This window comes from Drosophila miranda, chromosome XR, assembly GCF_003369915.1.
Source record: "Drosophila miranda strain MSH22 chromosome XR, D.miranda_PacBio2.1, whole genome shotgun sequence".
Taxonomy (NCBI): domain Eukaryota; kingdom Metazoa; phylum Arthropoda; class Insecta; order Diptera; family Drosophilidae; genus Drosophila; species Drosophila miranda.
The window spans coordinates 30,594,910-30,620,608 of record NC_046674.1 but is presented as its reverse complement, the minus strand read 5'-3'; the positions used below and the strand labels follow the sequence as shown (position 1 = coordinate 30,620,608).

Genomic DNA, 25,699 nt, shown 5'->3' with positions numbered 1-25,699 from the left:
CGAATGTGAGCTGTCATCGAGATGGAAAAGCTGTACGTAGCTTGTTCGATTTTTGCAATTAATTTTAAATTATTTGTGTGCTTATTTTCATAGCTCGCTATGATATAAACCATCAGCGACACCGAATGCCCAGTCTAATTAGCGTCAGTAAATCATTAGTTTTTCGATTGCTCTCTTGCTTATTGGATTGCCCGTTGTGGCTCTCGCCAGAGCAGGCAGAATGCCTGGCCCGGAGAACATTTTTCGGCCAAGTTCAGGTGCGAAATGAATACTATTTGTACGTAATCAAGGCGCGCAAGATTAAATCCAATAAAAATACCCAACACATTGTTCTTGTCCGTTGAATGCGATCTGATTTCGCGGTATAAATGGTAAACAACTTATTGGATCAGCCGCGTCCATGCATATATAGAATATAATATAAATACAAGGGGTAGTCGAGAGGAATGGGTAATGTTATAAGCTGATTTCACGGTCCTAAATATTCATTCGGGCCACACAGTCAGCCACAGGGAACGTGTTTTTTTAAAAAAGGGCCAAAATCAAACGAATCAAGTCACTCCAGTGGCATGCGGGGCGGCATTTGATTTATGTTGTGTGGGCGTGGCCAGCATGGCATGCATGCAAAATATTTGCCAGATCTAAAGCCACCACAAATCTTGTTCCACTTGAAACTTATTAAAAACACCATAGCTCAAGAAAGTCGTTCTCCTTCTGGTCCTGGTCCTTCTTTAGCTCCCTCTTCAGCCCAAGCGCCTTCTTCAGCTTTAGCTTCCCCTCCATCTCCTTCAACGGCTTAGCCCAGATTTTGATTTATTCGAGCTGCCACAGCGTGTCAATAATTGGCTTAAGAAGTTGAGGTACCGCTGCCATCCGACTACAACGACTATCTACCATCTGGTATCAGTTATCAGCCGTCGCAAGGGAAGGCCATGCGGCGTGCAGCTGCCTTTCAAGTTTCAACGTCTCGCATTCTGTTTACGAGAAGGTGTATGGTGCTCGTGGAACAAAAAAGGTATGATGGACTGATCAAACACTTCAATGACCGCAGCAACCAAAGAAACTTGACTGGAATATCAAATGTACTAGTTAAAAAACTTTGTCGCCATCAATTTTTAAATAGATAGCTTCGTTTATTTATCTAATTGGCGGAAGATTAGTACATTAAAACTTATTGAAGACTTACAATAAATTGTACAAAAAACTGATTATGTATAAGGTATCTCTTCGTTCGCATTCTCCACTTTCATGATATTGCTTGCTTGGCCCCTCCATTCATTGTTTACAACTACACAAACAACACCACCCCCCCTCCTCCAACCAATCGACGACGAACGCTTGAGGTGTAAGAGAATAGCAAAAGAGGTCATTCAATTGTTCGGCCAGTGTTTTGGCGAATTCGGCAACTTTTCGCGCTCTCTTCCTCCTACCATATTCCGGCTAACTTTTGATGGAAGGGCAAAAAGAAAATGCAAGCAAATAAAGAACATTGTTGCGGCCGACAAATCAAATCAAATCAAATGAAATTTCTCAAATCATTTTACATGAAATATGCAAAAGTCTAGAATTCTTGGAAAGTATGAAGAGAGAAACGGTGGTAGGGAGACATCTGACATCGGTTGAGATAATCGTATATAAATGTACTTTATCGGAATACCAGAAAACCTCTTTGAGATATAATCGTGAATTTAAAATACTTAAGCAATTATAAAAAGGTTGCGCCCAAAAGGTAAATTGCTCTTAAATTGTTAAATCTAAGGATAAAAGAATTTTCGTCTGAAATTTAAGCACATGGAATAACCGAACATAGTACGGAGCATGAACAAAATTACACCCAAATTGAATCAAAGTTCATGCTTCAACTCCTTTAAAAATTCACTGAAATTCATTCCAAGCCTCAGAGAAAAAATATACCAAAGGTCTTTAAGTTTGTGTTGCCGCAACAAAACGTTCCCGAATTTGCACCTCAAATTAAATTTTTATTATTTAATTAAACAGCTTTCCACATGAAACTTTTTACACTTGAAGAACCTTCCCCGCTTAACAAAGAAAAAATGAGGGGAAGGGTGTGCGTCGCTGCTACGGCCGCGACTCTACATTTATACCCAATACTCAGTCAGTATGGCTCTCCTACGAAAGAGGGCGCACACTACAGGATGAGAGTGTGAGAAAGAGAGAGAGAAAGAATGAGCTAGCGCGTGGACGGCGTTGCGTAGCCACTGCGAATTGATTTGTTTTTTCCGGCTGTAATAATAATCAGATCTTGGCCAAATTCGTCAATCTGGTAGCTATGGTCATTTTCTATGATTCTGCGTTTTTGGTTTTCCCGTATCTTTAAAATAGTCGATGCCACAGATTTTCGTCCTTTCTAAGGGCGGAGAGAAATCTTAAAATATTTGTAACAGTGGGCTATGACAGAAGTTTGATAGTTCATGGTCTCTGAAATCAAGGCGCTCATCGGGACGGACGGACAGACGGACAGTTTAACTCGTCTATTGATGCTGATAAAGAATATATATATTCGCGTCTTTCACCACAAATCTAATGTACCCCTATACTCTTTGAGTATCGTGTATGAAAATACCACGAAAAACTGACGTTTCTGCAGGCCGAAAATCAGAGCCAGGCTAAAACAATTTGAATATAAATGGCTACTTTAGCGGGGCCTGGTGTCAGAGTTTCTGTTGCTTTTGTTGTCACTGCTGTTTGCAGATGCAAAGTGTTGCCAGGGGCATTTGTTAATTTCCGTTTCCGCTTCGAGCGGCCAAGCCACCGAGCCACCCAACCACAGAGCCGACGGCTCTATGATACAAAGGCCGCCGCTACAGTTTTCATGGCCTGGCCCCACATTTTCCTGATTTTTCCCTAAGCTTTTAATGCCATTTTATTGTGAAAAGATAAGCGAACACAAAAGCGCCAACTGCTTAAAAAAATGTATTAGGCCAATGCCGAAAATTATATTGAAGGGAGAGCGGATACACTTGCTCCATGAGAGTTGCGCGTTGAGGGAACTCCCAAAACCGGCCAGATGCGATTGAGTTTAGTTGTTTGTGGGGCTGTACTAATAGTTTTATTAAATTAAATGGAACACGCTACACATTGCCGTGGATCGATTGCAATTATTTCGAATTATTGAATCTATGGTTTCTATTGGTGTCGTTATCGTGCTGCTGGTTCTCCACATTTATTCGCTACTGCTCAACTTGTTGTCACGGTCTTGCAGCCACTCACTGTGGTCGTCACTCCATCCACGACGATGGTCAAGGTGGTAAAGGTATCGGAACAGGTGTCGATCGTGCCCGGCGTCACGGTGGTGGTGGTTGTAGCCAAACCGTCTGTCTCCGTGATCACCAGATCGCCCTGAAATTTTGGAACGATGGAATATTTGAGAAAGGGTTAGATATCAGGGATGAGGATTTCTTACGGAGGGAGCCACGGTTGTGGCTTGCGTGGTAACATCTGTGGGAGCAGCCGTGGAAGTAGCCGTGGGAGCAGCCGTGGGTGCAGCCGTGGGAGTGGCGGTTGTGGAATCGGTGGCAACAGAGGATGGAGCGGCGGTTGGTGCATCGGTGGGTGTGGTCGTAGAAGCGACCGTTGATGCATCAGTAGGTGCTACCGTTGTAGTAACGGTTGGTGCATCGGTGGGTGCTGCCGTTGGAGGAGCAGTCGATGCATCTGTTGGGGCAGTCGTCGATGTCTTTGTTGGAGCAGCAGTTGATGCATCAGTGGTTGCATCAGTAGTTGCAGGCGTAGGAGGAGTAGTGGGGGCAGAAGTTGGAGCCGCAGTGGGATACCTAGAAGGATAACGAGTTGCCTTGGTAGTTACCACTGTGGATCCACGGGCCGGAGCCGCAGTAGTTTTAGGATACGCTCCATCAAAGGCCCTGTACGCCGGACCGCTTTTCGAATACACGGGATAGGAAGAGGATCCAACGGGATATGGACCGGAAGCCTCAGCGACTGCCTTGGCGCCATAGGGACCGTTGGCCGCGGCATAGGCGAATGAGTTTGAGCCTGTGATCGAAGAGTAGTGGGTGGCGTGCGTCGGTTGGGGGCGCAGATAGTAGGGCGAAGGAGCCAGAGCAGAGTACGAGGAGCAGTAGTTGAGATCAGTTTGAGTCAGTTCTGGGAAGGAGGGAGAGTTAACTTTTGAGACACTAGTCCTGGCTGAGAGAGCACGGCACTTACCCGGATTGCCGGCGAAGAGCAGCTTAAGGTTTTGCGAGTCCAGGCGGCACTTGCTGGAGAACCGCTGGTACTGGCGGCCATCCGTGGCGCACACCGGGGAGCCACCGGGCGGGCAGATGACGTCGTAGTAGCTGTCCGTGAATACGTAGTCCAACTGCGACTCTACCGAGCTGCCGTAGGATAGGTCCCCATATAGATCGTACTGGGCCTGAGCCGTGTGCAGGGTACCCAGGACACTGGCAACGCTGAGGAGAAGATGGAGCTTGGAGTGGAACATGTTGTTGCCGAAGAACTGATGTCTCAGCTAACAGCGCTCACGCCTTTTATGTGGAAACCCAAACACAATCCCAAAACTAGAGGAAAGCCCTGATAGCTCCCGGGCTTGGCCGGGCTCTGTGACGGCGCTACGTGCCTGGCTTGTCAACCCGGACGAATGATTATATACTCTTTACATCACCTTCCTCTGGTTAACGCTTCTATTCAGCTCCATCCCCGCTCTTATCACTCCGAAACGTGCGCTCTGAGTGCGACCGTTACCTCACAAAAACTCCCAACGCTCCGCATGCTTTTTTTAAACTCTCGCACTCGCACTTTGAGCACTCTCTGGTTACGCTCAGAAATGGGTGACCTATTATGGAACGGCGATCGTCAAGCTGAAACACTGATAATATTAATGGCATTGATAGCTGTGGAAAATTTATTTTCTTTACTATCTACTAATTACAATACTTTGATGCTATGATATGGATCTATTATTATTTCTAATAATGGAAATTCAAGGTAATTGCTAGAACATACAATTGGCCAATTATTGGAAATATTTTTTTTCTTCAGTATTTCTTTCAGAATTTTTTTGATAAATTGTACAAAGAAACATTTGAAAACGTCATCCATCTGAAGACAGTTCCAACAAATGTAAAAGTTTCTTTTGAATAAACCAAACTCTTGGCATAATGTAAGCGTAGTGCAACAATATAGAGCTGCATGTAGAGTATGTTAAAAAAGTCAAAAAATTATTGTAGGAACTTCAACTTTTACTGAACGTTAAAAGAATATAATGTATTGTTTGGGGGACAACTACTTATTGGAGATCATATACTCGTGGTCGGTGATCAGAAGCGAGGCCATACCGGCGGCATTTGTGATGGCAGTGCACAACACCTTGGTTGGATCCATGATACCCTTCATGGACATGCAACCGTATTTTCCTGACACCACATCGTATCCAAAATCCTCATACATGGGGGCCGTCTCCACAATATATACCACCTCGTCACCATCGAGTCCCGCATTCTGTGCAATAGTCCAGCACGGCATGCGTAGGGCTCGACGCACGGTATCCACTCCGAGCCTCTGGACATCACATAGGGATCGCATTAGCTATGGATGATTGACACGACTGCCAACTTACCTGATCTTTGTTTTCGACTATCAAGCTCTCCAGATGTTTCATGCACCGGATCAGGGCAGTGCCTCCACCGGGGACGAGGCCCCCTTCGACGGCAGCGCTCGTGATCCTAACTGCGTTGGCGATAAGATCCTTTTTCTTTTTTTTGTCGCCCTCGCTGGAGCCGCCGACCAAGAAGACTGCGACCCTAGTGTCGAGAAGAGCCATGCGTTCCTCTAGAATCTTTTTCTGGGATTGTGAGGATGACAAGCGAATCTCTTCCTCGATGGCATCGATACGGTCTACGATGGCCTTCGCATCGCCATAACCCTGAATCAGCAGAGTGTCCTCTTTCGTGATGGTCACATATCCTACCTGGCCGAGATCGTTGATGTTGATGATGGCTGGATCAGGCTCCGGCTCATTATTTTTGGGGAAGACAGCGCCACCTGAGGCCATGGCAATATCTGTGAGGCCCCGCCGGCCTAAGCAAGGGGCCTTAACAGCAGCCACCTTCGCATTCGCATTTATGCGCTGTAACACCAAATGGTTCAGAGCCTCATCCACAATGTCCTTTGCAATAATCAGCAGGGGCATACGCTTCAATTCCGCCAGATCCATGGCACGCACAATGCTCTCCGCCCGAGTGAGCGTATTGCGACAGATGAAGAGCAAAGCACTGTCGAATTCTACTAGGGATCGGCTTGGGGTGTTGATGAAGCTCGGCGAGATATAGCTCTGCCGGAACTTAATTGCATCACAGAAACGCAGCTCCACATCGATGGTCTTCGCGTTCTGTATGCAGATCTGTCCATCCAGTCCAATTGTGTTGATGGTCTGGTAGATCAGACCTCCGATAGCCCGATCACCTTGTGCCGATGTTATGGCCACTCTAAGAAGCTGCTCAGGTCTGTTGATGGGGCGAGCCATGGCATTAAGTTGCTTAATGACCATTTCAACTGCTGCCATGATGCCGACCCGAATTTCTTTGGGATCGGCGCCTTTGGATATAATTTGGTTGCTCTCATTTACGAGAGCTCGCGCCAAAATTGTGGCAGTCGTTATACCGCCAACCTCCTGGTCTGAATCGTCTACTATATCCTGGACCACCTGGGTACCTATTTGAGTCAGTTTTTTTAATAGCGAATTGGACACCGACTTCTCTTCAATGAATCCATGGCGGGACAGGGCTCCGCCGTTTGAAAAACAACGTTTTATAATCGGCATCTGGCCACTAAGCAGAGTCAAAAATGTAGGCATTTTTTAAATATTCGAAGAAGCACGGAATTTACTACACGAGTTGTTTCTTAAATTTTTTCTCAAGTTCAGATTCAGTTATATCAGAGTTCTATATTGAATAACAATATGTATTTGACTTAAGTACATAAAACAAAAGGCTACCTAAAAATAATTCATTTCAAACCTCTGAAAACCTTGAATTTCATTCGGCAACAATCATAATACTCAAAGAAAATGTACATTGTGGCAGAACTACATAGGGAGGTGTTTCCAAGGTGTTTCCACGAATCAGTCGATGTATGTTACCCTCCACTAGTCAATAAGCAATGTTCTTTCTAGAAAAAAATCAAAAAAAGGTCGCATATATTTTTATACCCGATACTCAAAATGAGTATTGGGGTATATTAGATTTGTGGTAAAAGTGGATGTGTGTAACGTCCAGAAGGAATCGTTTCCGACCCCATAAAGTATATATATTCTTGATCAGCATCAATAGCCGAGTCGATTGAGCCCTGTCTGTCTGTCCGTCCGTTTTGGACAATTGGTTTGCTTGACTTTAAGGTAATAAGGTAAGGTAATTAAAAGATGAATGTGAAACAAATTGGGAAGATGTTGAAAAACTCAGATATCGAACTGATTGAAAAATTCAGCTTTTTATTGATTCGTTAATACCAATTTAAGATTCGAAAATTAAACAAATAAAACCGAACTTTATAAGCTTTATGCATTCTTATACTTGTACTTTGCGGTGCCTCTAAAATGCCCCAGCGCCATTAAAAGGAATTGCATTGCAATCTCTTGCTTAAGCTCCGAATATTGCGCCATGGCGCTGCACTGGGAGGTGACCGCATCCGGCAGTGCACTGCAGTCAGTGTAATATAGGAAACCAGACATGGGAAAAGCCTAACGATTAAAATTGCAATTAATGCTCATTAATGCTGGTTAGATTCGACCCCACGTCAGGAATTTGAAAAGATGGCAGACAATGGCCATTATCCATTTGAAGCTCTGAAAACCGCAAATTGCCGTTGTATCAAGAGAGACACTTGCAGAATGAACAGACGTAATAATAAACACTCCCTCTAGAAGGTTATAATTTTTTGAGAATGACCTATACAAGAAAAATATGAAAACCAAAGGTATATATTTATTTCAACTTTTCCCGAGTCAAAGTCAAAATTTTAGAAAATTATACCACAAAAAATTATCAATCTTGAATTTGAAGGTTTCCAGACGGTCAGCTCAAGCTACAAAGTGTTGAGGTCCGATTTACTGCTGCATTCACCTCCTTTTTAGAATTACAAAGTTTAACACAACCAGATGTTAGATACTTAAGCTATAAAAAAAAGGACGCACCACTTAAAAAAAAGTAAAAGTAACCAGATTTGAAAAATTTTAACAAAAAGACAAAACAGAAGAGGAAAAACAAATTTTAAGCAATTTTATAGCCCCAAATTTATTAAAAAAACATCGAAAAAAAGTTCTAAGTGTAAAATATATATACTCTTATGTGTACTTTTTGCATTTATAAAAGCTTTCTCCTGCCTTTTGCATACATTTTCATGCACCCGTTCTCTACTAGCCTGGGGTATAAAAACAAGCAAACTGCAGGAGTGTTTTCCCTTCTCCAATCTTCCTGAAAACTGTCAAAAAAAGTAATAAACAAAAGTAAAAAACCGCAAATTAAAGTTTTTCCCGCAGCCTCCTCCACAACAGACTTGTTCTCATCCTCCTTCGGTGTGCATTTACCGAGACACTGGAGCTGGGACTGGGGTACCAAATGGATCAGAATCTAGAGCTGTTGTGGGTGGGTCGGTACCAGTGCAGGGCTTCTGTTAAAACTCAATCAAGCGAAATGAGTTTTGATTAAAAATATAACCGAGTTAGGCTAGAACTTTGCAGCGCAGCTCATCCTACGAGTATGCCACATGTGTCTCCCTGTCTCCCGGTGGCACTTCCGTGGGGTGTCATCCCTCCTTTCATCACGGCGACTTTTTCGATCGATGTGCAGTGCATTTCATTTGAGTTTGCCCTGTGGCATTTGCTTTGAGACCAAATGCAATTAAGCTCCTTTAAATGCTGACATTAATTAGACAATAAACTGATTTATAACATATGGGTGGTACGGTGTGTTGTGTTGCGGTGCGGTGCGGCGTATCGTGGTCTGCCCGTGGGCTCTGAGGGGTGAGCGAAGCAATGCAATCAAAGTCCCATTCAACGTTAAACCTGTCACAATTTGCTGGTCTTGGCCGGGGGTCTGGTCTGGTCCAGAGCATGATATATCTGGCTGCACAATGCCATTCAATCTGATTCTAGTTCTTGGCAAAATTACGAGTATCTGTATCAGTTCCCTCTAAACTCAACTCTTTGAAGCCTAACCAAATTACCAAGGCACACACGAATGGACAGCTAGAAGCAGCTCAAGCCTCTACCATCTCTGCTTCCCCCATCTCCTCCTCCAGCCAGCTTTGAGATATGACAACAGTTTCCCACTTTGAGACGCCCCCAATGGAGCCCATGGAGTCCTCGGCCTCCTCATCGCCAGATCAAGCGCAGCCCCAGGATAATCTGCGCATATTTTTAAAGCATTTGTATGCTGAGTGCGTCTATCGCTACCAGAACGACACATACGACGAGGACTCTACGGTACCGGCAACAGGTTAGACACATATGTACGTGATTTCCCATAGCACCATCCACTCATCCTTTCATTCCACAGACTATGAGGTGGAGGTGCCGGAAAACAGATTTCTGGCCCACAAGACGTGAGTTAAATTTGATCGATTGTCGATTTTGTAAACGATAAATCTAAGATAGAGTGGTTTTTCAATTTTTATGTTGAAAAAATTCACTTGTTTTATTTAAGAAATCAATTAGAATTTCTACAAATTACTGAAAACTTTTGAGTCAAAAGTAAAGTTTTTTTCGAGTTCAGATGTTAAAGTCAGGGACCGTAACTGTTATAAATTAATTAATTACAATACTTTGATGCTATGATATGGATCTATTATTATTTCTAATAATGGAAATTCAAGGTAATTGCTAGAACATACAATTGGCCAATTATTGGAAATATTTTTTTTCTTCAGTATTTCTTTCAGAATTTTTTTGATAAATTGTACAAAGAAACATTTGAAAACGTCATCCATCTGAAGACAGTTCCAACAAATGTAAAAGTTTCTTTTGAATAAACCAAACTCTTGGCATAATGTAAGCGTAGTGCAACAATATAGAGCTGCATGTAGAGTATGTTAAAAAAGTCAAAAAATTATTGTAGGAACTTCAACTTTTACTGAACGTTAAAAGAATATAATGTATTGTTTGGGGGACAACTACTTATTGGAGATCATATACTCGTGGTCGGTGATCAGGAGCGAGGCCATACCGGCGGCATTTGTGATGGCAGTGCACAACACCTTGGTTGGATCCATGATACCCTTCATGGACATGCTACCGTATTTTCCTGACACCACATCGTATCCAAAATCCTCATACATGGGGGCCGTCTCCACAATATATACCACCTCGTCACCATCGAGTCCCGCATTCTGTGCAATAGTCCAGCACGGCATGCGTAGGGCTCGACGCACGGTATCCACTCCGAGCCTCTGGACATCACATAGGGATCGCATTAGCTATGGATGATTGACACGACTGCCAACTTACCTGATCTTTGTTTTCGACTATCAAGCTCTCCAGATGTTTCATGCACCGGATCAGGGCAGTGCCTCCACCGGGGACGAGGCCCCCTTCGACGGCAGCGCTCGTGATCCTAACTGCGTTGGCGATAAGATCCTTTTTCTTTTTTTTGTCGCCCTCGCTGGAGCCGCCGACCAAGAAGACTGCGACCCTAGTGTCGAGAAGAGCCATGCGTTCCTCTAGAATCTTTTTCTGGGATTGTGAGGATGACAAGCGAATCTCTTCCTCGATGGCATCGATACGGTCTACGATGGCCTTCGCATCGCCATAACCCTGAATCAGCAGAGTGTCCTCTTTCGTGATGGTCACATATCCTACCTGGCCGAGATCGTTGATGTTGATGATGGCTGGATCAGGCTCCGGCTCATTATTTTTGGGGAAGACAGCGCCACCTGAGGCCATGGCAATATCTGTGAGGCCCCGCCGGCCTAAGCAAGGGGCCTTAACAGCAGCCACCTTCGCATTCGCATTTATGCGCTGTAACACCAAATGGTTCAGAGCCTCATCCACAATGTCCTTTGCAATAATCAGCAGGGGCATACGCTTCAATTCCGCCAGATCCATGGCACGCACAATGCTCTCCGCCCGAGTGAGCGTATTGCGACAGATGAAGAGCAAAGCACTGTCGAATTCTACTAGGGATCGGCTTGGGGTGTTGATGAAGCTCGGCGAGATATAGCTCTGCCGGAACTTAATTGCATCACAGAAACGCAGCTCCACATCGATGGTCTTCGCGTTCTGTATGCAGATCTGACCATCCAGTCCAATTGTGTTGATGGTCTGGTAGATCAGACCTCCGATAGCCCGATCACCTTGTGCCGATGTTATGGCCACTCTAAGAAGCTGCTCAGGTCTGTTGATGGGGCGAGCCATGGCATTAAGTTGCTTAATGACCATTTCAACTGCTGCCATGATGCCGACCCGAATTTCTTTGGGATCGGCGCCTTTGGATATAATTTGGTTGCTCTCATTTACGAGAGCTCGCGCCAAAATTGTGGCAGTCGTTATACCGCCAACCTCCTGGTCTGAATCGTCTACTATATCCTGGACCACCTGGGTACCTATTTGAGTCAGTTTTTTTAATAGCGAATTGGACACCGACTTCTCTTCAATGAATCCATGGCGGGACAGGGCTCCGCCGTTTGAAAAACAACGTTTTATAATCGGCATCTGGCCACTAAGCAGAGTCAAAAATGTAGGCATTTTTTAAATATTCGAAGAAGCACGGAATTTACTACACGAGTTGTTTCTTAAATTTTTTCTCAAGTTCAGATTCAGTTATATCAGAGTTCTATATTGAATAACAATATGTATTTGACTTAAGTACATAAAGCAAAAGGCTACCTAAAAATAATTCATTTCAAACCTCTGAAAACCTTGAATTTCATTCGGCAACAATCATAATACTCAAAGAAAATGTACATTGTGGCAGAACTACATAGGGAGGTGTTTCCAAGGTGTTTCCACGAATCAGTCGATGTATGTTACCCTCCACTAGTCAATAAGCAATGTTCTTTCTAGAAAAAAATCAAAAAAAGGTCGCATATATTTTTATACCCGATACTCAAAATGAGTATTGGGGTATATTAGATTTGTGGTAAAAGTGGATGTGTGTAACGTCCAGAAGGAATCGTTTCCGACCCCATAAAGTATATATATTCTTGATCAGCATCAATAGCCGAGTCGATTGAGCCCTGTCTGTCTGTCCGTCCGTCCGTCTGTCCGTCTGTCCGTCCGCTTCAGCGCCTAGTGCTCAAAGACTATAAGAGCTAGAGCAACGATGTTTTGGATCCAGACTTCTGTGATATGTCACTGCTACAAAAATATTTCAAAACTTCGCCCCGCCCTCTTCCGCCCCCACAAAGGACGAAAATCTGTGGCATCCACAATTTTAAAGATATGAGAAAACCAAAAACGTAGAGTTGTAGAGAATGACCATATCTTTAAGAGTGCGGAATCTGAATTGGATCGTATTATTATTATAGCCAGCATCAAGAAAACAATTTCATTTTTTCTCGCCCCGTCTCTCTCTAACACACACGTAGCATAGGCGGCTTTGCTTAGAGTAAAACATTAGCGCCTAGATCTCAGAGACTATAAAAGCTAGAGCAACCAAATTTGGTATCCATACTCCTAATATATCGGACCGAGACGAGTTTGTTTTAAAATTTCGCCACACCCCCTTCCGCCCCCGCAATGGACGAAAATCTGGGGATATTCACAAATCTCAGAGACTATTAAGGCTAGAGTAACCAAATTTGGTATCCGCACTCCTGTTAGATCTTACTATAAAACGTGTATCTCAAAATTTCGCCCCACCCCCTTCCGCCCACACAAAGAACGAAAATCTGTTGCATCCACAATATTGCACATTCGAGAAAACTGAAAACGCAGAATCATAGATAATGACCATATCTATCAGATTGCTGAATCTGGAGTAGATCAGATCATTTTTATAGCCGAAACGAACAAATCAATTTGCAGTGGCTACGCAGCGCCCGACGTCACGCTCAGACTGATATTCTGTCTCTCTCGCACGCACTCTTTGTCGTGTCGTTTAATATTAGCGGCGTCTGCCGGAGGAGAGCCATACTGACTTAGTATCGGGTATAACCGTAGAGTTGCGGTGTCCGCAGCAACTCACAACGTTCCCCCTCGTTATTCATATAAACATATAAAGTAACGCAAAAATATCTCGCATATAAGTTCTTACATGCCAGACTTTTTCGGTAAAGAACTTCCAGAACTAAATCTCACGGAATCCGAACGTTGCTAATTGGAAATACATTTAAGACTAGTTTCTTCCAATATTTCCGTTGAAATGTAACAAAGAACTATTTATATATTTGAAATACATATTTGAAAAATGTGCCGAAACCCAAAGAGGAAACATAAGATAAAGGGTGATATATTAAATTAATGCAGGTTGCCTGTTGTTCGATAAGAAGAACTCTGGCCCAAACTAAAACTGTAACCCACACGGGGCTCTATCAACGAGAATCCAAAAAATAGCAAACTTAATGTGCAATCCAAATCGAATCACATCCATACGACAAATCTTATTGAGGAAGACCCGAGAAGCCGTACCGTTTCCGTTTAAATGTCTTAAGTAAATGCTGCCCGGCCCTCCCAGCTCGAGTAGCAATTTGTACGTCGTTGCTCCACAGCCCACCGCAAGTGACCACGCCCTGTTTGGCGTACATCAAACTGTTAGACGCCCACAACAGACATATTGCCGAGTATATCGTGTCACAGAAAGAAAGTAAGCTGGCAAGCGGCGAACAGCTACTTGTTGCTTGGAACCCCTCACCACACTCCTTGGTCCACTCCTTGAGCCACTCCTTGGCCCTGCGCACGAATCACTGAGAGAACGGGAGAGGAGAGCGTGGTCTGGATGAGGCTATACAGAGAGAGAATACTACGCTTCAAATACAAATACAAATTCAAATAGTACAATATATCGTTAAAATTTACGAAACGCGATTCGAGGTGATTCCCAGAGGCGCGATCAACGTCATTCTTCTGTAGCATCCAACTGCATGATGCGCTGCTCGCCCTCGATGATAGCGAAATTTCCCTTCCACTTGATGAGGGTGTTACAGACACACGTTAGCACTGCGACGAACAGTAGCCAACATTATAGCTTTGGCGAGTATATTATACAAGCTGGTTTGGAGGGCCAAATCGGGTGCGAAGTATATAAAAAGTCTAACAATTATCATTAATCTAATTCGTAATCAAAACAAGGAAAATTATATTTCGATTCAAATTTCACAACCGTGCATTATCCATATATCAAACCCAAGTTTTGTACGGTGTTTTTCACTACCAAAATTTCCACAGAACGACAACAGACAAAACTAATTCAAAACTTTGCTGCCACCCCGACGGCGATTGCTTTGACTTCCAAGAGTACACACTCGCAGTGTAGGCCCATGACAGCTTCCCTCGTTCCGTGCCGCGACTTGCCCCAGCAAGTCCGGGTCGGGGTCGGGTTGGGTTGTCGGGCCCGGGTGGGACGTGTCGGTTCACGTCGACTCGCGTCGGGTCATGTCGCCTCGCGCTGGATGTCTGCTTGGTCACTTGCCACTAGAACGCGCTGCCGCACGGTCGGCATCTGAGACAAGCCGCATCTGTGCCAGATAAAAGTTCACTTTTTTGCGCCTTTTTCTTCCGTTTTATTTATTTATTTTTTTGTGGTATTTTTTGTACATTACGTGCGATAGACAGTAAACGGAATTTCTGATTGAATAAATGAAACCGGCAGGTGTCCGAAGAACATGTAGAAAAACTCAAATGGTTTTGATGTTTCCTGCTTTCACCTATCTCTATATTTGTTAATTGTGATGAAGTGAAAACGAACTAGAATTTTTGAATATCGTGTGTTAATTCACATGAAAATATTTCAAGAATTCGCCGCAGCAGAATTCACAGCAGGAGACACACTCTGGTTTCAGTAAGCAAAGATTTCTATTTCAAAATTATACATGGATGAAGAATATATAAAAATAAGTAATTGGTTAACATACCAATGCCAATTTCCGTTGCCTGGCATTCCCTGGCTTTGCCACACGAAAAGTTTTTCTTGGATCAGCTGGAAAGACAAAAACAGTGATGGACAGGAAATGACTGCAATAATTTACAAATTTAGCAATTTTTCTGCCTCTCACTGGACCACGGGGATGACAGCAAATAAGCGGAAAATCCAAAAAGATCGGGGGCCAGCGACATAATTGCATTTGATATTGTGCACTAATATGGCGACCATTGAAGTCATTTATTATTTTAATTGGTGGAAAAAATAACTGAATTGCCAGAAAAACATAATACATAAGCAGCTCTATTAGGCGTCTGTGTGCGTGATGGCATTTCCGTTTCCGGGCTGTAAAAGCCAAAGCCACACAGTGCCTGAGAAGCATCATCATTAAGCGCATTGACTTTTTTGCCATCGTTCTGTTTCGCTCGCTAGACAAAACAATTCATCATCAATATTCAGCATGTGTACATATAATTATTCCTTCGCCCGATTCCCGACCACTGCGCCATCGATTGGCCATTTGTATCATTTTCAGCAGGGGACTGAGACTGAGCCTGGTCTTTGCTCGTTCTGCTCGTGCCTCTTATACGTTTTCGTACTGCTGCCTTTTTTTGACAATAAATTTCAATTTCATGCATAATTTATGCAAGCAAACGTTTTCCAATTATTCGTATTTTATGTAGGCTTCAAACTGAATTTATTTATAAAACCAATTATTATAAGAACTATGAGTACTGTTAATATAAATCTCGAGAAGTTCCTTATTGAGTGCTAACCAGTGAAGGGTTTTAAACAGAGAAGTTTTATACATAAAGCAGGAAATGGATCAGCTACATATGCGGTTGCATTATACATTTAACTGAATTGCAGCTGCATTGACTCTAAAGACATTTACTGCCGCCTTATTCAATTGATTTATGATTTCTAATTATTTAAATACATTTTTTAAACAAATGAAAAGAAAGGTTATCTATGGAAATGTGAGAGAATGTATTCGGTTTAGTTGAACTGTGAAAGCCAGAAAAAGGCATCTTCTTTTATTCCTGTTTGGACAATTGGTTTGCTTGACTTTAAGGTAATAAGGTAAGGTAATTAAAAGATGAATGTGAAACAAATTGGGAAGATGTTGAAAAATTCAGATATCGAACTGATTGAAAAATTCAGCTTTTTATTGATTCGTTAATACCAATTGAAGATTCGAAAATTAAACAAATAAAACCGAACTTTATAAGCTTTATGCATTCTTATACTTGTACTTTGCGGTGCCTCTAAAATGCCCCAGCGCCATTAAAAGGAATTGCATTGCAATCTCTTGCTTAAGCTCCGAATATTGCGCCATGGCGCTGCACTGGGAGGTGACCGCATCCGGCAGTGCACTGCAGTCAGTGTAATATAGGAAACCAGACATGGGAAAAGCCTAACGATTAAAATTGCAATTAATGCTCATTAATGCTGGTTAGATTCGACCCCACGTCAGGAATTTGAAAAGATGGCAGACAATGGCCATTATCCATTTGAAGCTCTGAAAACCGCAAATTGCCGTTGTATCAAGAGAGACACTTGCAGAATGAACAGACGTAATAATAAACACTCCCTCTAGAAGGTTATAATTTTTTGAGAATGACCTATACAAGAAAAATATGAAAACCAAAGGTATATATTTATTTCAACTTTTCCCGAGTCAAAGTCAAAATTTTAGAAAATTATACCACAAAAAATTATCAATCTTGAATTTGAAGGTTTCCAGACGGTCAGCTCAAGCTACAAAGTGTTGAGGTCCGATTTACTGCTGCATTCACCTCCTTTTTAGAATTACAAAGTTTAACACAACCAGATGTTAGATACTTAAGCTATAAAAAAAGGACGCACCACTTAAAAAAAAGTAAAAGTAACCAGATTTGAAAAATTTTAACAAAAAGACAAAACAGAAGAGGAAAAACAAATTTTAAGCAATTTTATAGCCCCAAATTTATTAAAAAAACATCGAAAAAAAGTTCTAAGTGTAAAATATATATACTCTTATGTGTACTTTTTGCATTTATAAAAGCTTTCTCCTGCCTTTTGCATACATTTTCATGCACCCGTTCTCTACTAGCCTGGGGTATAAAAACAAGCAAACTGCAGGAGTGTTTTCCCTTCTCCAATCTTCCTGAAAACTGTCAAAAAAAGTAATAAACAAAAGTAAAAAACCGCAAATTAAAGTTTTTCCCGCAGCCTCCTCCACAACAGACTTGTTCTCATCCTCCTTCGGTGTGCATTTACCGAGACACTGGAGCTGGGACTGGGGTACCAAATGGATCAGAATCTAGAGCTGTTGTGGGTGGGTCGGTACCAGTGCAGGGCTTCTGTTAAAACTCAATCAAGCGAAATGAGTTTTGATTAAAAATATAACCGAGTTAGGCTAGAACTTTGCAGCGCAGCTCATCCTACGAGTATGCCACATGTGTCTCCCTGTCTCCCGGTGGCACTTCCGTGGGGTGTCATCCCTCCTTTCATCACGGCGACTTTTTCGATCGATGTGCAGTGCATTTCATTTGAGTTTGCCCTGTGGCATTTGCTTTGAGACCAAATGCAATTAAGCTCCTTTAAATGCTGACATTAATTAGACAATAAACTGATTTATAACATATGGGTGGTACGGTGTGTTGTGTTGCGGTGCGGTGCGGCGTATCGTGGTCTGCCCGTGGGCTCTGAGGGGTGAGCGAAGCAATGCAATCAAAGTCCCATTCAACGTTAAACCTGTCACAATTTGCTGGTCTTGGCCGGGGGTCTGGTCTGGTCCAGAGCATGATATATCTGGCTGCACAATGCCATTCAATCTGATTCTAGTTCTTGGCAAAATTACGAGTATCTGTATCAGTTCCCTCTAAACTCAACTCTTTGAAGCCTAACCAAATTACCAAGGCACACACGAATGGACAGCTAGAAGCAGCTCAAGCCTCTACCATCTCTGCTTCCCCCATCTCCTCCTCCAGCCAGCTTTGAGATATGACAACAGTTTCCCACTTTGAGACGCCCCCAATGGAGCCCATGGAGTCCTCGGCCTCCTCATCGCCAGATCAAGCGCAGCCCCAGGATAATCTGCGCATATTTTTAAAGCATTTGTATGCTGAGTGCGTCTATCGCTACCAGAACGACACATACGACGAGGACTCTACGGTACCGGCAACAGGTTAGACACATATGTACGTGATTTCCCATAGCACCATCCACTCATCCTTTCATTCCACAGACTATGAGGTGGAGGTGCCGGAAAACTTCAGTCCGGTGCCACGATATCTGGAGAACGTCGTGCTCAACGAGGGCAGCATTGATATGCAGAGTGTGGACGAAGCGTCGGCAGCCAATAACGAGCTCTATGCCACCATCCTTACCGCCACAATGGCAACGAATCTGGAAGAGCACCAGAGGCAGCAGCAGCAGGCGAATCTCGGCGACAAGAACACCACCAGCCTCTTTTGTCCTCTGAACTTCGATGGATATCTCTGCTGGCCCCGCACCCCGGCTGGCACCGTATTGAGTCAATATTGTCCCGATTTCGTGGAGGGATTCAGCAGAAGATTTTTGGCCCACAAGACGTGAGTTAAATTTGATCGATTGTCGATTTTGTAAACGATAAATCTAAGATAGAGTGGTTTTTCAATTTTTATGTTGAAAAAATTCCCTTGTTTTATTTAAGAAATCAATTAGAATTTCTACAAATTACTGAAAACTTTTGAGTCAAAAGTAAAGTTTTTTTCGAGTTCAGATGTTAAAGTCAGGGACCGTAACTGTTATAAATTTTAAATTAAAAATTACAATCTAACAATTATTTCCCTTTTTTTTTAAGAGCTACAAAATAACTCTTATTTTTTATTTTTCATTAAAAAAAAGCAAAATAATGATTTAATCAGGCAAGCTTCGGCTTTCACTTACGTTTGCGGATTACGTTTTCAGCCAAAACTTTTCGTTTTCGTGTTTAGGTGCTCCCATTTTCATACATTTTTGGTATCGATATTTTTCATTTTCTCATCGATTCCGGCAAAAAAATATGAAAAATATACAGCGTGATAAAAAGCCTTTATTTTTTTTATTGCTTATTTTAAAGCAAAACTATATCCGAATGTTCGCGACTTAAGAAGATCAAAATACCCCTTTGTATTTAACATGTCTGTCAACTGTGATATTTGATAAATTTTTTGCACCTATGTTTTGAATTAAATGTGGAGGGAAACAGTTGTCCTTACCCAGTTGTTCTGTTACGCACATTTTACCAAATTAACGACCCAAATTTGAGGTTGGGATAAAAAACATTATCCATAAAAGAGGCACAAGCTAAATTGAACTGCTAATGGTGTCAAATTTATGTTAATGCATCAATAAATAAAAGGCTTTGTTTTGAAAACGACGAAATAATGAAAACAGGAATTCATGTGAATTCAAAGGTAGGTTAGGTTAGGTTAAGGCGGTAGCCGGGAGGGGGGGGAATTCAAAGGTAAATCGGAAAACTTTGTGAATTTTTTTTAATAAATCAGATTTTTTAGTCAAAATACCACGTAGTTCAAAGGATTAGTAAATCCATTTAACTTTTTTTGATTATAAAAATAAAAAGTTACGGAAGAACTGTTTTTTGTAATTAAAATGAATAAAATTATATGTCATATTTATTACACAAATATGTCTTATATTTTAATGTTTATTTTGCATTTTTTTTATTAGAAATTAAAAATAAGAACTAAAAATGATTTATTTCATATGAATCGTAAATATAAGTTTTTTTGATACCGCTAAATACGACCAATATATGAATTTTTGTGTATTCCATGCTGCCGTAACATACATATTTCCTTCACATTGATTTAGTTAGTATTTGCATTCATTACCCATATTTTGGGTCCCTGGCTAAAATCATTATATTTCTGATCAGTTGGAAATAGATATTCGATATACACATATATATATCCCAAGTGGATACCAACTTAAAAAACTTACATTTTTATGCAAATTTCGTTTTCTTAGCTGCCTGGAGAACGGTTCGTGGTTCCGTCATCCAGTGAGCAATCTAACCTGGTCCAATTATACCAACTGTGTGGACTACGAGGACCTGGAGGCAAGCAGTCTCCGTGAAGTAATTGCCAGTGAAGGATTAATGAAGAAAATTGCCATTTCAGTTCCGTCAGTTCATTAACGAGCTTTATGTAAAGGGCTATACCCTCTCCCTTCTGGCCCTTCTCATATCAATCATTATATTCCTGGGCTTCAAGTAAGTGCTAGTTCTGAGTATAGCTTCAACTCAGACTCAGACTGACAACTGATGACTGTCCGTTGCAGATCCTTACGCTGCACCCGCATTCGTATTCATGTCCATTTGTTCGCCTCGCTGTCATGCACTTGTGTGGCCTGGATCCTTTGGTACCGTCTGGTGGTGGAAAGGCCCGAGTTCATAGCCGAAAGCCCGGTAAGCCCATCCACACACCGAACCACCATCGAAGCCAAACCATTTATTTTCAGCTCTGGTGCATTGGTCTCCATCTCGTCGTCCATTACTTCATGCTGGTCAACTATTTCTGGATGTTCTGTGAGGGTCTACACCTGCACTTGGTTCTCGTTGTGGTGAGTCGTGTGGGAAGCAGTGCATCTAGTCCTCCGTGGTTCTCGTTTCTTATTTCTTGCTTATATGATTCACATGCAAATCGTTGTAATTGCTGGCAAGTTTGCATACTTTATGAGCATCTGCTATGGATGGAAAATTTAATTTGCTGTGCTGCTGCTGCTTCTGTTCTTGCTTTTGATGGAAACACCATCAGCTGCATCTGAATTTGTTTCCCACTCAATTTATGGGAAAGCAAGTTGGAAACTTAGCAAACTACTCACTGTCTTCGTCAAGTTTGTATGTCAGAACTGTAGCCCTCCCTGCTTTTCCTTGTCTTGTCTTGCACAGGTCTTTGTCAAGGACACGATTGTTATGCGCTGGTTCAAAATCATCAGCTGGCTCTCCCCGATTCATGTGGCGCTAGTCTATGGCGCGGCACGGCACTACAGCAGCACGGACAATGAACAGTGAGTACCTAAGCATTGCTTACGTAAACATCTTGTCATCATACTCAAGCATTATCATTACCCTATCTGGAAGGATTTTCTTATGTAGCCATCGCATACCCTAATCATTTCAAGCCACAAACTTCCTAAAAGACGACTCCAGTCATACCCTTAACTATTCTTACATGTTTTAGTTTAAAACATATATATTCCTGCAATATATTTCTTTGCAGCTGCTGGATCAATGACAGCCTCTTTTTGTGGATCTTCTCCGTGCCAATAACTCTCTCTCTTCTGGCCAGCTTCAGTATGTAAGCGCCCTATTTTTGTTCTATCACCTACCAATTCCAATGTCTTGCAGTCTTTCTCATCAATGTGCTGCGGGTAATTGTAAGGAAGCTGCATCCACAGTCAGCCCAGCCCGCTCCCCTGGCCATCCGCAAGGCCGTGCGGGCCACTATCATTCTGGTGCCGCTTTTCGGACTGCAGCACTTCTTGCTACCCTACCGTCCTGATGCCGGGACCCAACTGGATCGATTCTATCAGCTGCTCTCCGTCGTCCTGGTCAGCTTACAGGGCTTCGTCGTCTCGTTCCTGTTTTGCTTCGCCAATCACGATGTCACATTCGCCATGCGCACGCTCCTCAACAAATGGGTGCCCACTTTGGTGGCGGCACCGCCGGCTGGGAGTAATACTGGACAATTGGCCACAACCACGCCCAGCCGTGAACTGGGCGTGTAAGGTATACCGGACTAGCAACAGCATCCCAAGAGTCCGAGTCCAACGGAGTACCCCGGAGATAATGGCAGACCAGAGATTTTGAGTTTTTATGCTCAGGGTCTTGGAGATTGTCAGAAAATCGTTTGCCTCTTAGCATTATAAACGACTTGTCGCTTTCTTTCTATCGCAATCTTTCTGTTATTGAATATCTGAATCTATCGTTTCTAATATCATAAAACAGCATTTATTGTTTCAATTTAATCTTTCAAATCTACTTTTTCCTAAAGTCTGAGATATGATTATATTGAAGAAAGATCTTTAATAATAAATTTAAGATCTATTGATTTTTCATTTCAGCATTTTTTGATTCCCCTTTGAGTAAAAAGTATTCGGGAAACAAGAAGTTGATTGTCTTATGTACCCAACCAAATATACCTATATCTTTGTAGATGACTCAAAAGGTTCTCATTCAAAACCAATACGATTTTAAATCATATAATATGATGCGTAATACCAACCCAGAGAGGACCTACTTAGGCAATTGCCAAGGGATGCCTCTAAAATACATACGTACTCAAGTGTACCTCAAGAAACAAATGCTATCTTATAATTCTATTATAAACGATAAAGATATATGTACATGTACACAATGTTATGTCACTGTAGTCGTGATTTACTTATGACAAATATATCCACTTTAAAAACACATACTCAAGCACTCTAACGTACTGAATAAACTTACAGAGTTTATCTATCACCAAAATGACTTTAACAGTTGGAGGAAGGGTATTCTTTGGACGAAATGAAGAAAAATCTGTTTTTGGTAATTATTTTGTTCGTTCATTTTTATTTCATTTTTTTTTTTTAGTTTTTCATCGTTTATATTTTAGATACCATTGCTTGCCGGCGTTTTTGCTTTTTGTTTTTCATTTGGATTATTTGTTCCTTTTTTGTTTATGATAGAGCAAAAGAGCGTTGAACAAAACTAATACATACAATAAAATACAAATGGAATAATAATTATACATACATTTATATAATTTATACGTATGAGTATAGTAAAATTTACGTTCTTCTTTCTTAAGATTTCGATTTGGTTTTTGTTTTGGTTTTTTGCAATATAAGTTATATAATAATATGCATCTAAATTTGTTTGTCCCCTCTGTATCCTTCCAATTGTGTAACTGTGTTTCTTTTTGTTAGTTAGCTATATCTATGGTATATACATACAGAAATATGCGACTATCCATAGACCTTAGACCATATGTAAATACTTTAAATGAGAACTTTAGCTGATGCTTTTTTGGGTGTTGGATGTGTGATTGTGTTGGAGGAGGAGGAGGTGGTAGTACAAATAAGTCTCAAGTCCTACTCGTTGGCTACGAATACAATATCGAAATGTATTAATGAGGCATATACGTAAATTAATGTAAGTACATAGATATACGGTATGTGGTTAACTAATTGGGTAAGTATAATAAATATGTGCTGGCCTCAGATCTACACAAAAGTATATTTGGGGTTATGCATATAGTATGATACGCTATAGACAATCATAATTAGCATACATAATAAAATAGACAATAGATAATTAAGCTTGGAGTTTAGTTCTGTTGGTTTTTCCATTTATTTTGTGGATGTTTCTGTTGCATACGTATCGTTTTTACATATATGTTCTATGAATGGGGTTTGCTTATATATGTGTGTAACGGTTTCCAATTTTCTTATGCACAAAATTGGTTTAAATATTTTCGTCACTTTCGTTTTTCATTAGTTTATTTTAAACCTCTATTCTTTGGGCGCGTTCCGTTGACTGGCGGCTACGTATATTTTTAACTTTATTCCTGTTTTTTATTTTCTCAACTTATTGATCAAATTTTTGCAAATTATTCAACATTTTTCTATTCTGTTTTCGATTTAATTTTTCTTATATTTTACATTGTAAGCAGTTCTACTACCTATGAGGAGTTCCAGTTCCGTTAACTGCTCACACTGCTTATGGGCCAAGCAGACAACTGCTCATACCGCTTGGCCACAGTTTACCGTGTAGTTTTGCCTTTAGAGGGTATTTGGTTTTGAATTTTACTGATTTTTTGTGCTTGCTTTGGCCTGTTCTCCTCTTGATCTCTATTTTCCCACAGTTAAATCTTTTCCTATAGACTAACTTGAACTTTTTGTTTTCGCTAATCTACATGCAATTTTGTCACTGTGAAAATGAACAATATACTTCCTCTTTCTGCTCCATTAGCACAGATTGTTAGATTGTATCAATGAAATCGCCTTACGTGACTAGATTTTAGTGTATATCAATAAAAATGTTGGAAGTTAATGTTTTGTTTAGAATCGGGAGGCGTTGGTAATAGCAATTTTTTTCTCATATTTTTCTTTATCTGCATCTGATTTTCTTTGAAATTTCGTAGCTTCAAACTCTCTGACTTTGTATTGCTCTTGTTTGGGGGGTATTTCTCTATCCATATAAGTAGACACTTATGTAGGTATGTATATATGTATATATATATATATATATTTCTATATGTATATATATATATATAGTTTCATAAATATGTATTTGTTGTATTTAACTTTTAAATGCATTTCATGCTTAGTTGATGATTTTCATTGTTGGGTTCGGTTTTAGGCATGCCTTTTGCCGTTTCTTTTTCGCTCTATTGTAGTTTTATTAAAACTTAACTTGAAGAACATCCAAAATTCGACTGCGTGTTTTCATGTTTGTATAATAATGGAACCAATAAACTGTACTTATATTCGTTAGTTAATAAATTTTTAGGTAAATGGTATAGAAAGCACTTATGCATGCAAACTCTGTGAATGAATGTGACCCGAGTCGCTGAGTTTCGATTTGTACATCTCCGTTCCGTTCACGTTTCCGTCGTGTCAAGTCCGGTTACAAGTCCAAGTCTGGGTCCTAGCTACTTCAGTATTTGACTCGTGCCACATTTTAATATTGCTTTTGTGAATGACACACACTTTCACACGCAGAACCCTGATCGGGGCTGCCTGCGATGCGGCGGTTAATATTTGAGTATACTTATGGGTCATATTCGATTATCTCTTGAGTAATCCACATTGCTTATACTGCTGAATATTGTATTGAGTATTAGGTATCTAGTCACCGGGTGAGAGGAAAACGAATAAATTTCGATGGGTTACAAGCGCCCTCAAATCGACCGCGAAGCTGTACTGACCACAACACAAAATTTTGAACGATCTGATCCCCGAATCGAAATGGTTCAAGAAGCAAACATCTCTCTGTTTGGCGATAGGGGATTTCGATTTCTGGTCATCATGATGTCACTTGCATTTGGTTTCGTTACCGTTCCTTGTTTGTCATTGAAGCAGTTCGGTTTTTGTCCTTTTTTAAGGTATTTTTTTAATGTATTTCACATTTTATTTTGCGCGTATTTCTCTGACATGTATTCCGTACTATTTTCCCATCTTTTTTGCTCCTTCTCGCTAACTCTCCCTCTGTGTATATGTATATATTCACATACATATTCAATAAATTTTACTATAAATCTTTGTTTAAAAAATTTTACATCGTTTATATTTAAAAATTTGGTGTTTTCAATTTGCACTCGCAGCTCCCACAACATGTTGCTCTGCTGGAGCGGTTATTGGTTATCTCTTTTCCCCTCCATTTCTTAAATACTGTAAGTACTATTTTTTTTTTTTTTTTTTGTATACTTATTTTTTGGTTTAAGTAATTCTTAGCCTTAGAGTCGCTTGCCATGTAGATGTGGCCTTGCCTTCTGGGCACCAGATACGAGTACACCCAAAAAGTGTTTACTTTTTAAAAAATGTTTTGCGTTTTCGATTTGTTATTTGGGTTTTTGCATTTTTTTGTTTTTTCTAATACTACAGACACAAACATTGATTGTAAGTAGACTCTA

At 41.1% G+C, this 25,699-nt stretch overlaps 4 protein-coding genes across 7 annotated transcripts; 1 reads left to right on the top strand and 3 right to left on the bottom strand.

Moving 5' to 3' along the window:
* Window positions 1–3,047: 3,047 nt before the first annotated feature.
* LOC108153484 (mucin-5AC) lies at window positions 3,048–4,505 on the bottom strand. Its single transcript, XM_017283523.2, has 3 exons — window positions 4,189–4,505; window positions 3,425–4,125; window positions 3,048–3,360 (listed from the first exon to the last, which is right to left on the bottom strand). The coding sequence occupies exons 1-3, from the start codon at window positions 4,463–4,465 to the stop codon at window positions 3,199–3,201; spliced, it is 1,140 nt and encodes a 379-aa protein (XP_017139012.1). The 5' UTR covers window positions 4,466–4,505; the 3' UTR covers window positions 3,048–3,198.
* A 696-nt stretch (window positions 4,506–5,201) lies between these two features.
* On the bottom strand, window positions 5,202–6,950 carry LOC108153485 (heat shock protein 60A-like). Its single transcript, XM_017283525.2, has 2 exons — window positions 5,600–6,950; window positions 5,202–5,541 (listed from the first exon to the last, which is right to left on the bottom strand). Exons 1-2 carry the CDS (start codon window positions 6,833–6,835, stop codon window positions 5,266–5,268), a joined length of 1,512 nt encoding a protein of 503 aa, XP_017139014.2. The 5' UTR covers window positions 6,836–6,950; the 3' UTR covers window positions 5,202–5,265.
* A 2,508-nt stretch (window positions 6,951–9,458) lies between these two features.
* LOC108153483 (calcitonin gene-related peptide type 1 receptor) lies at window positions 9,459–24,933 on the top strand. 4 transcript variants are annotated; one of them, XM_033386676.1, is made up of 11 exons: window positions 9,459–9,473; window positions 9,534–9,579; window positions 18,026–18,222; window positions 18,283–18,628; window positions 20,049–20,139; window positions 20,201–20,292; window positions 20,361–20,487; window positions 20,541–20,642; window positions 20,971–21,089; window positions 21,302–21,375; window positions 21,430–24,933. In XM_033386676.1, exons 3-11 carry the CDS (start codon window positions 18,039–18,041, stop codon window positions 21,807–21,809), a joined length of 1,515 nt encoding a protein of 504 aa, XP_033242567.1. In that variant the 5' UTR covers window positions 9,459–9,473; window positions 9,534–9,579; window positions 18,026–18,038; the 3' UTR covers window positions 21,810–24,933. The 4 variants fall into 4 exon arrangements, with proteins under 4 accessions (XP_033242567.1, XP_033242568.1, XP_033242566.1 ...); XM_033386675.1 differs by lacking the exons at window positions 9,459–9,473; window positions 9,534–9,579 and adding an exon at window positions 14,596–14,969; XM_017283522.2 differs by lacking the exons at window positions 9,459–9,473; window positions 9,534–9,579 and having other exon boundaries at window positions 17,778–18,222.
* Window positions 10,083–11,832, bottom strand: LOC108165237 (heat shock protein 60A-like). The gene is made up of 2 exons (XM_033386678.1): window positions 10,481–11,832; window positions 10,083–10,422 (listed from the first exon to the last, which is right to left on the bottom strand). Exons 1-2 carry the CDS (start codon window positions 11,714–11,716, stop codon window positions 10,147–10,149), a joined length of 1,512 nt encoding a protein of 503 aa, XP_033242569.1. The 5' UTR covers window positions 11,717–11,832; the 3' UTR covers window positions 10,083–10,146.
* Window positions 24,934–25,699: the final 766 nt, after the last annotated feature.

What these genes read in the sequence shown, in the direction of transcription:
- LOC108153484 (XM_017283523.2), bottom strand. Translation starts at nt 4,465, where the DNA reads ATGTTCCACTCCAAGCTCCATCTTCTCCTCAGCGTTGCCAGTGTCCTG. An exon ending in GCTCTTCGCCGGCAATCCGG is followed by an intron (nt 4,126 to 4,188) that starts GTAAGTGCCGTG and finishes CCTCCTTCCCAG; the next exon opens with AACTGACTCAAACTGATCTC. An exon ending in CCACAACCGTGGCTCCCTCC is followed by an intron (nt 3,361 to 3,424) that starts GTAAGAAATCCT and finishes CCAAAATTTCAG; the next exon opens with GGCGATCTGGTGATCACGGA.
- LOC108153485 (XM_017283525.2), bottom strand. Translation starts at nt 6,835, where the DNA reads ATGCCTACATTTTTGACTCTGCTTAGTGGCCAGATGCCGATTATAAAA. An exon ending in TAGTCGAAAACAAAGATCAG is followed by an intron (nt 5,542 to 5,599) that starts GTAAGTTGGCAG and finishes TGTGATGTCCAG; the next exon opens with AGGCTCGGAGTGGATACCGT.
- LOC108165237 (XM_033386678.1), bottom strand. Translation starts at nt 11,716, where the DNA reads ATGCCTACATTTTTGACTCTGCTTAGTGGCCAGATGCCGATTATAAAA. An exon ending in TAGTCGAAAACAAAGATCAG is followed by an intron (nt 10,423 to 10,480) that starts GTAAGTTGGCAG and finishes TGTGATGTCCAG; the next exon opens with AGGCTCGGAGTGGATACCGT.
- LOC108153483 (XM_033386676.1), top strand. Translation starts at nt 18,039, where the DNA reads ATGACAACAGTTTCCCACTTTGAGACGCCCCCAATGGAGCCCATGGAG. An exon ending in CTCTACGGTACCGGCAACAG is followed by an intron (nt 18,223 to 18,282) that starts GTTAGACACATA and finishes TTCATTCCACAG; the next exon opens with ACTATGAGGTGGAGGTGCCG. An exon ending in AGTTCATAGCCGAAAGCCCG is followed by an intron (nt 20,488 to 20,540) that starts GTAAGCCCATCC and finishes ATTTATTTTCAG; the next exon opens with CTCTGGTGCATTGGTCTCCA.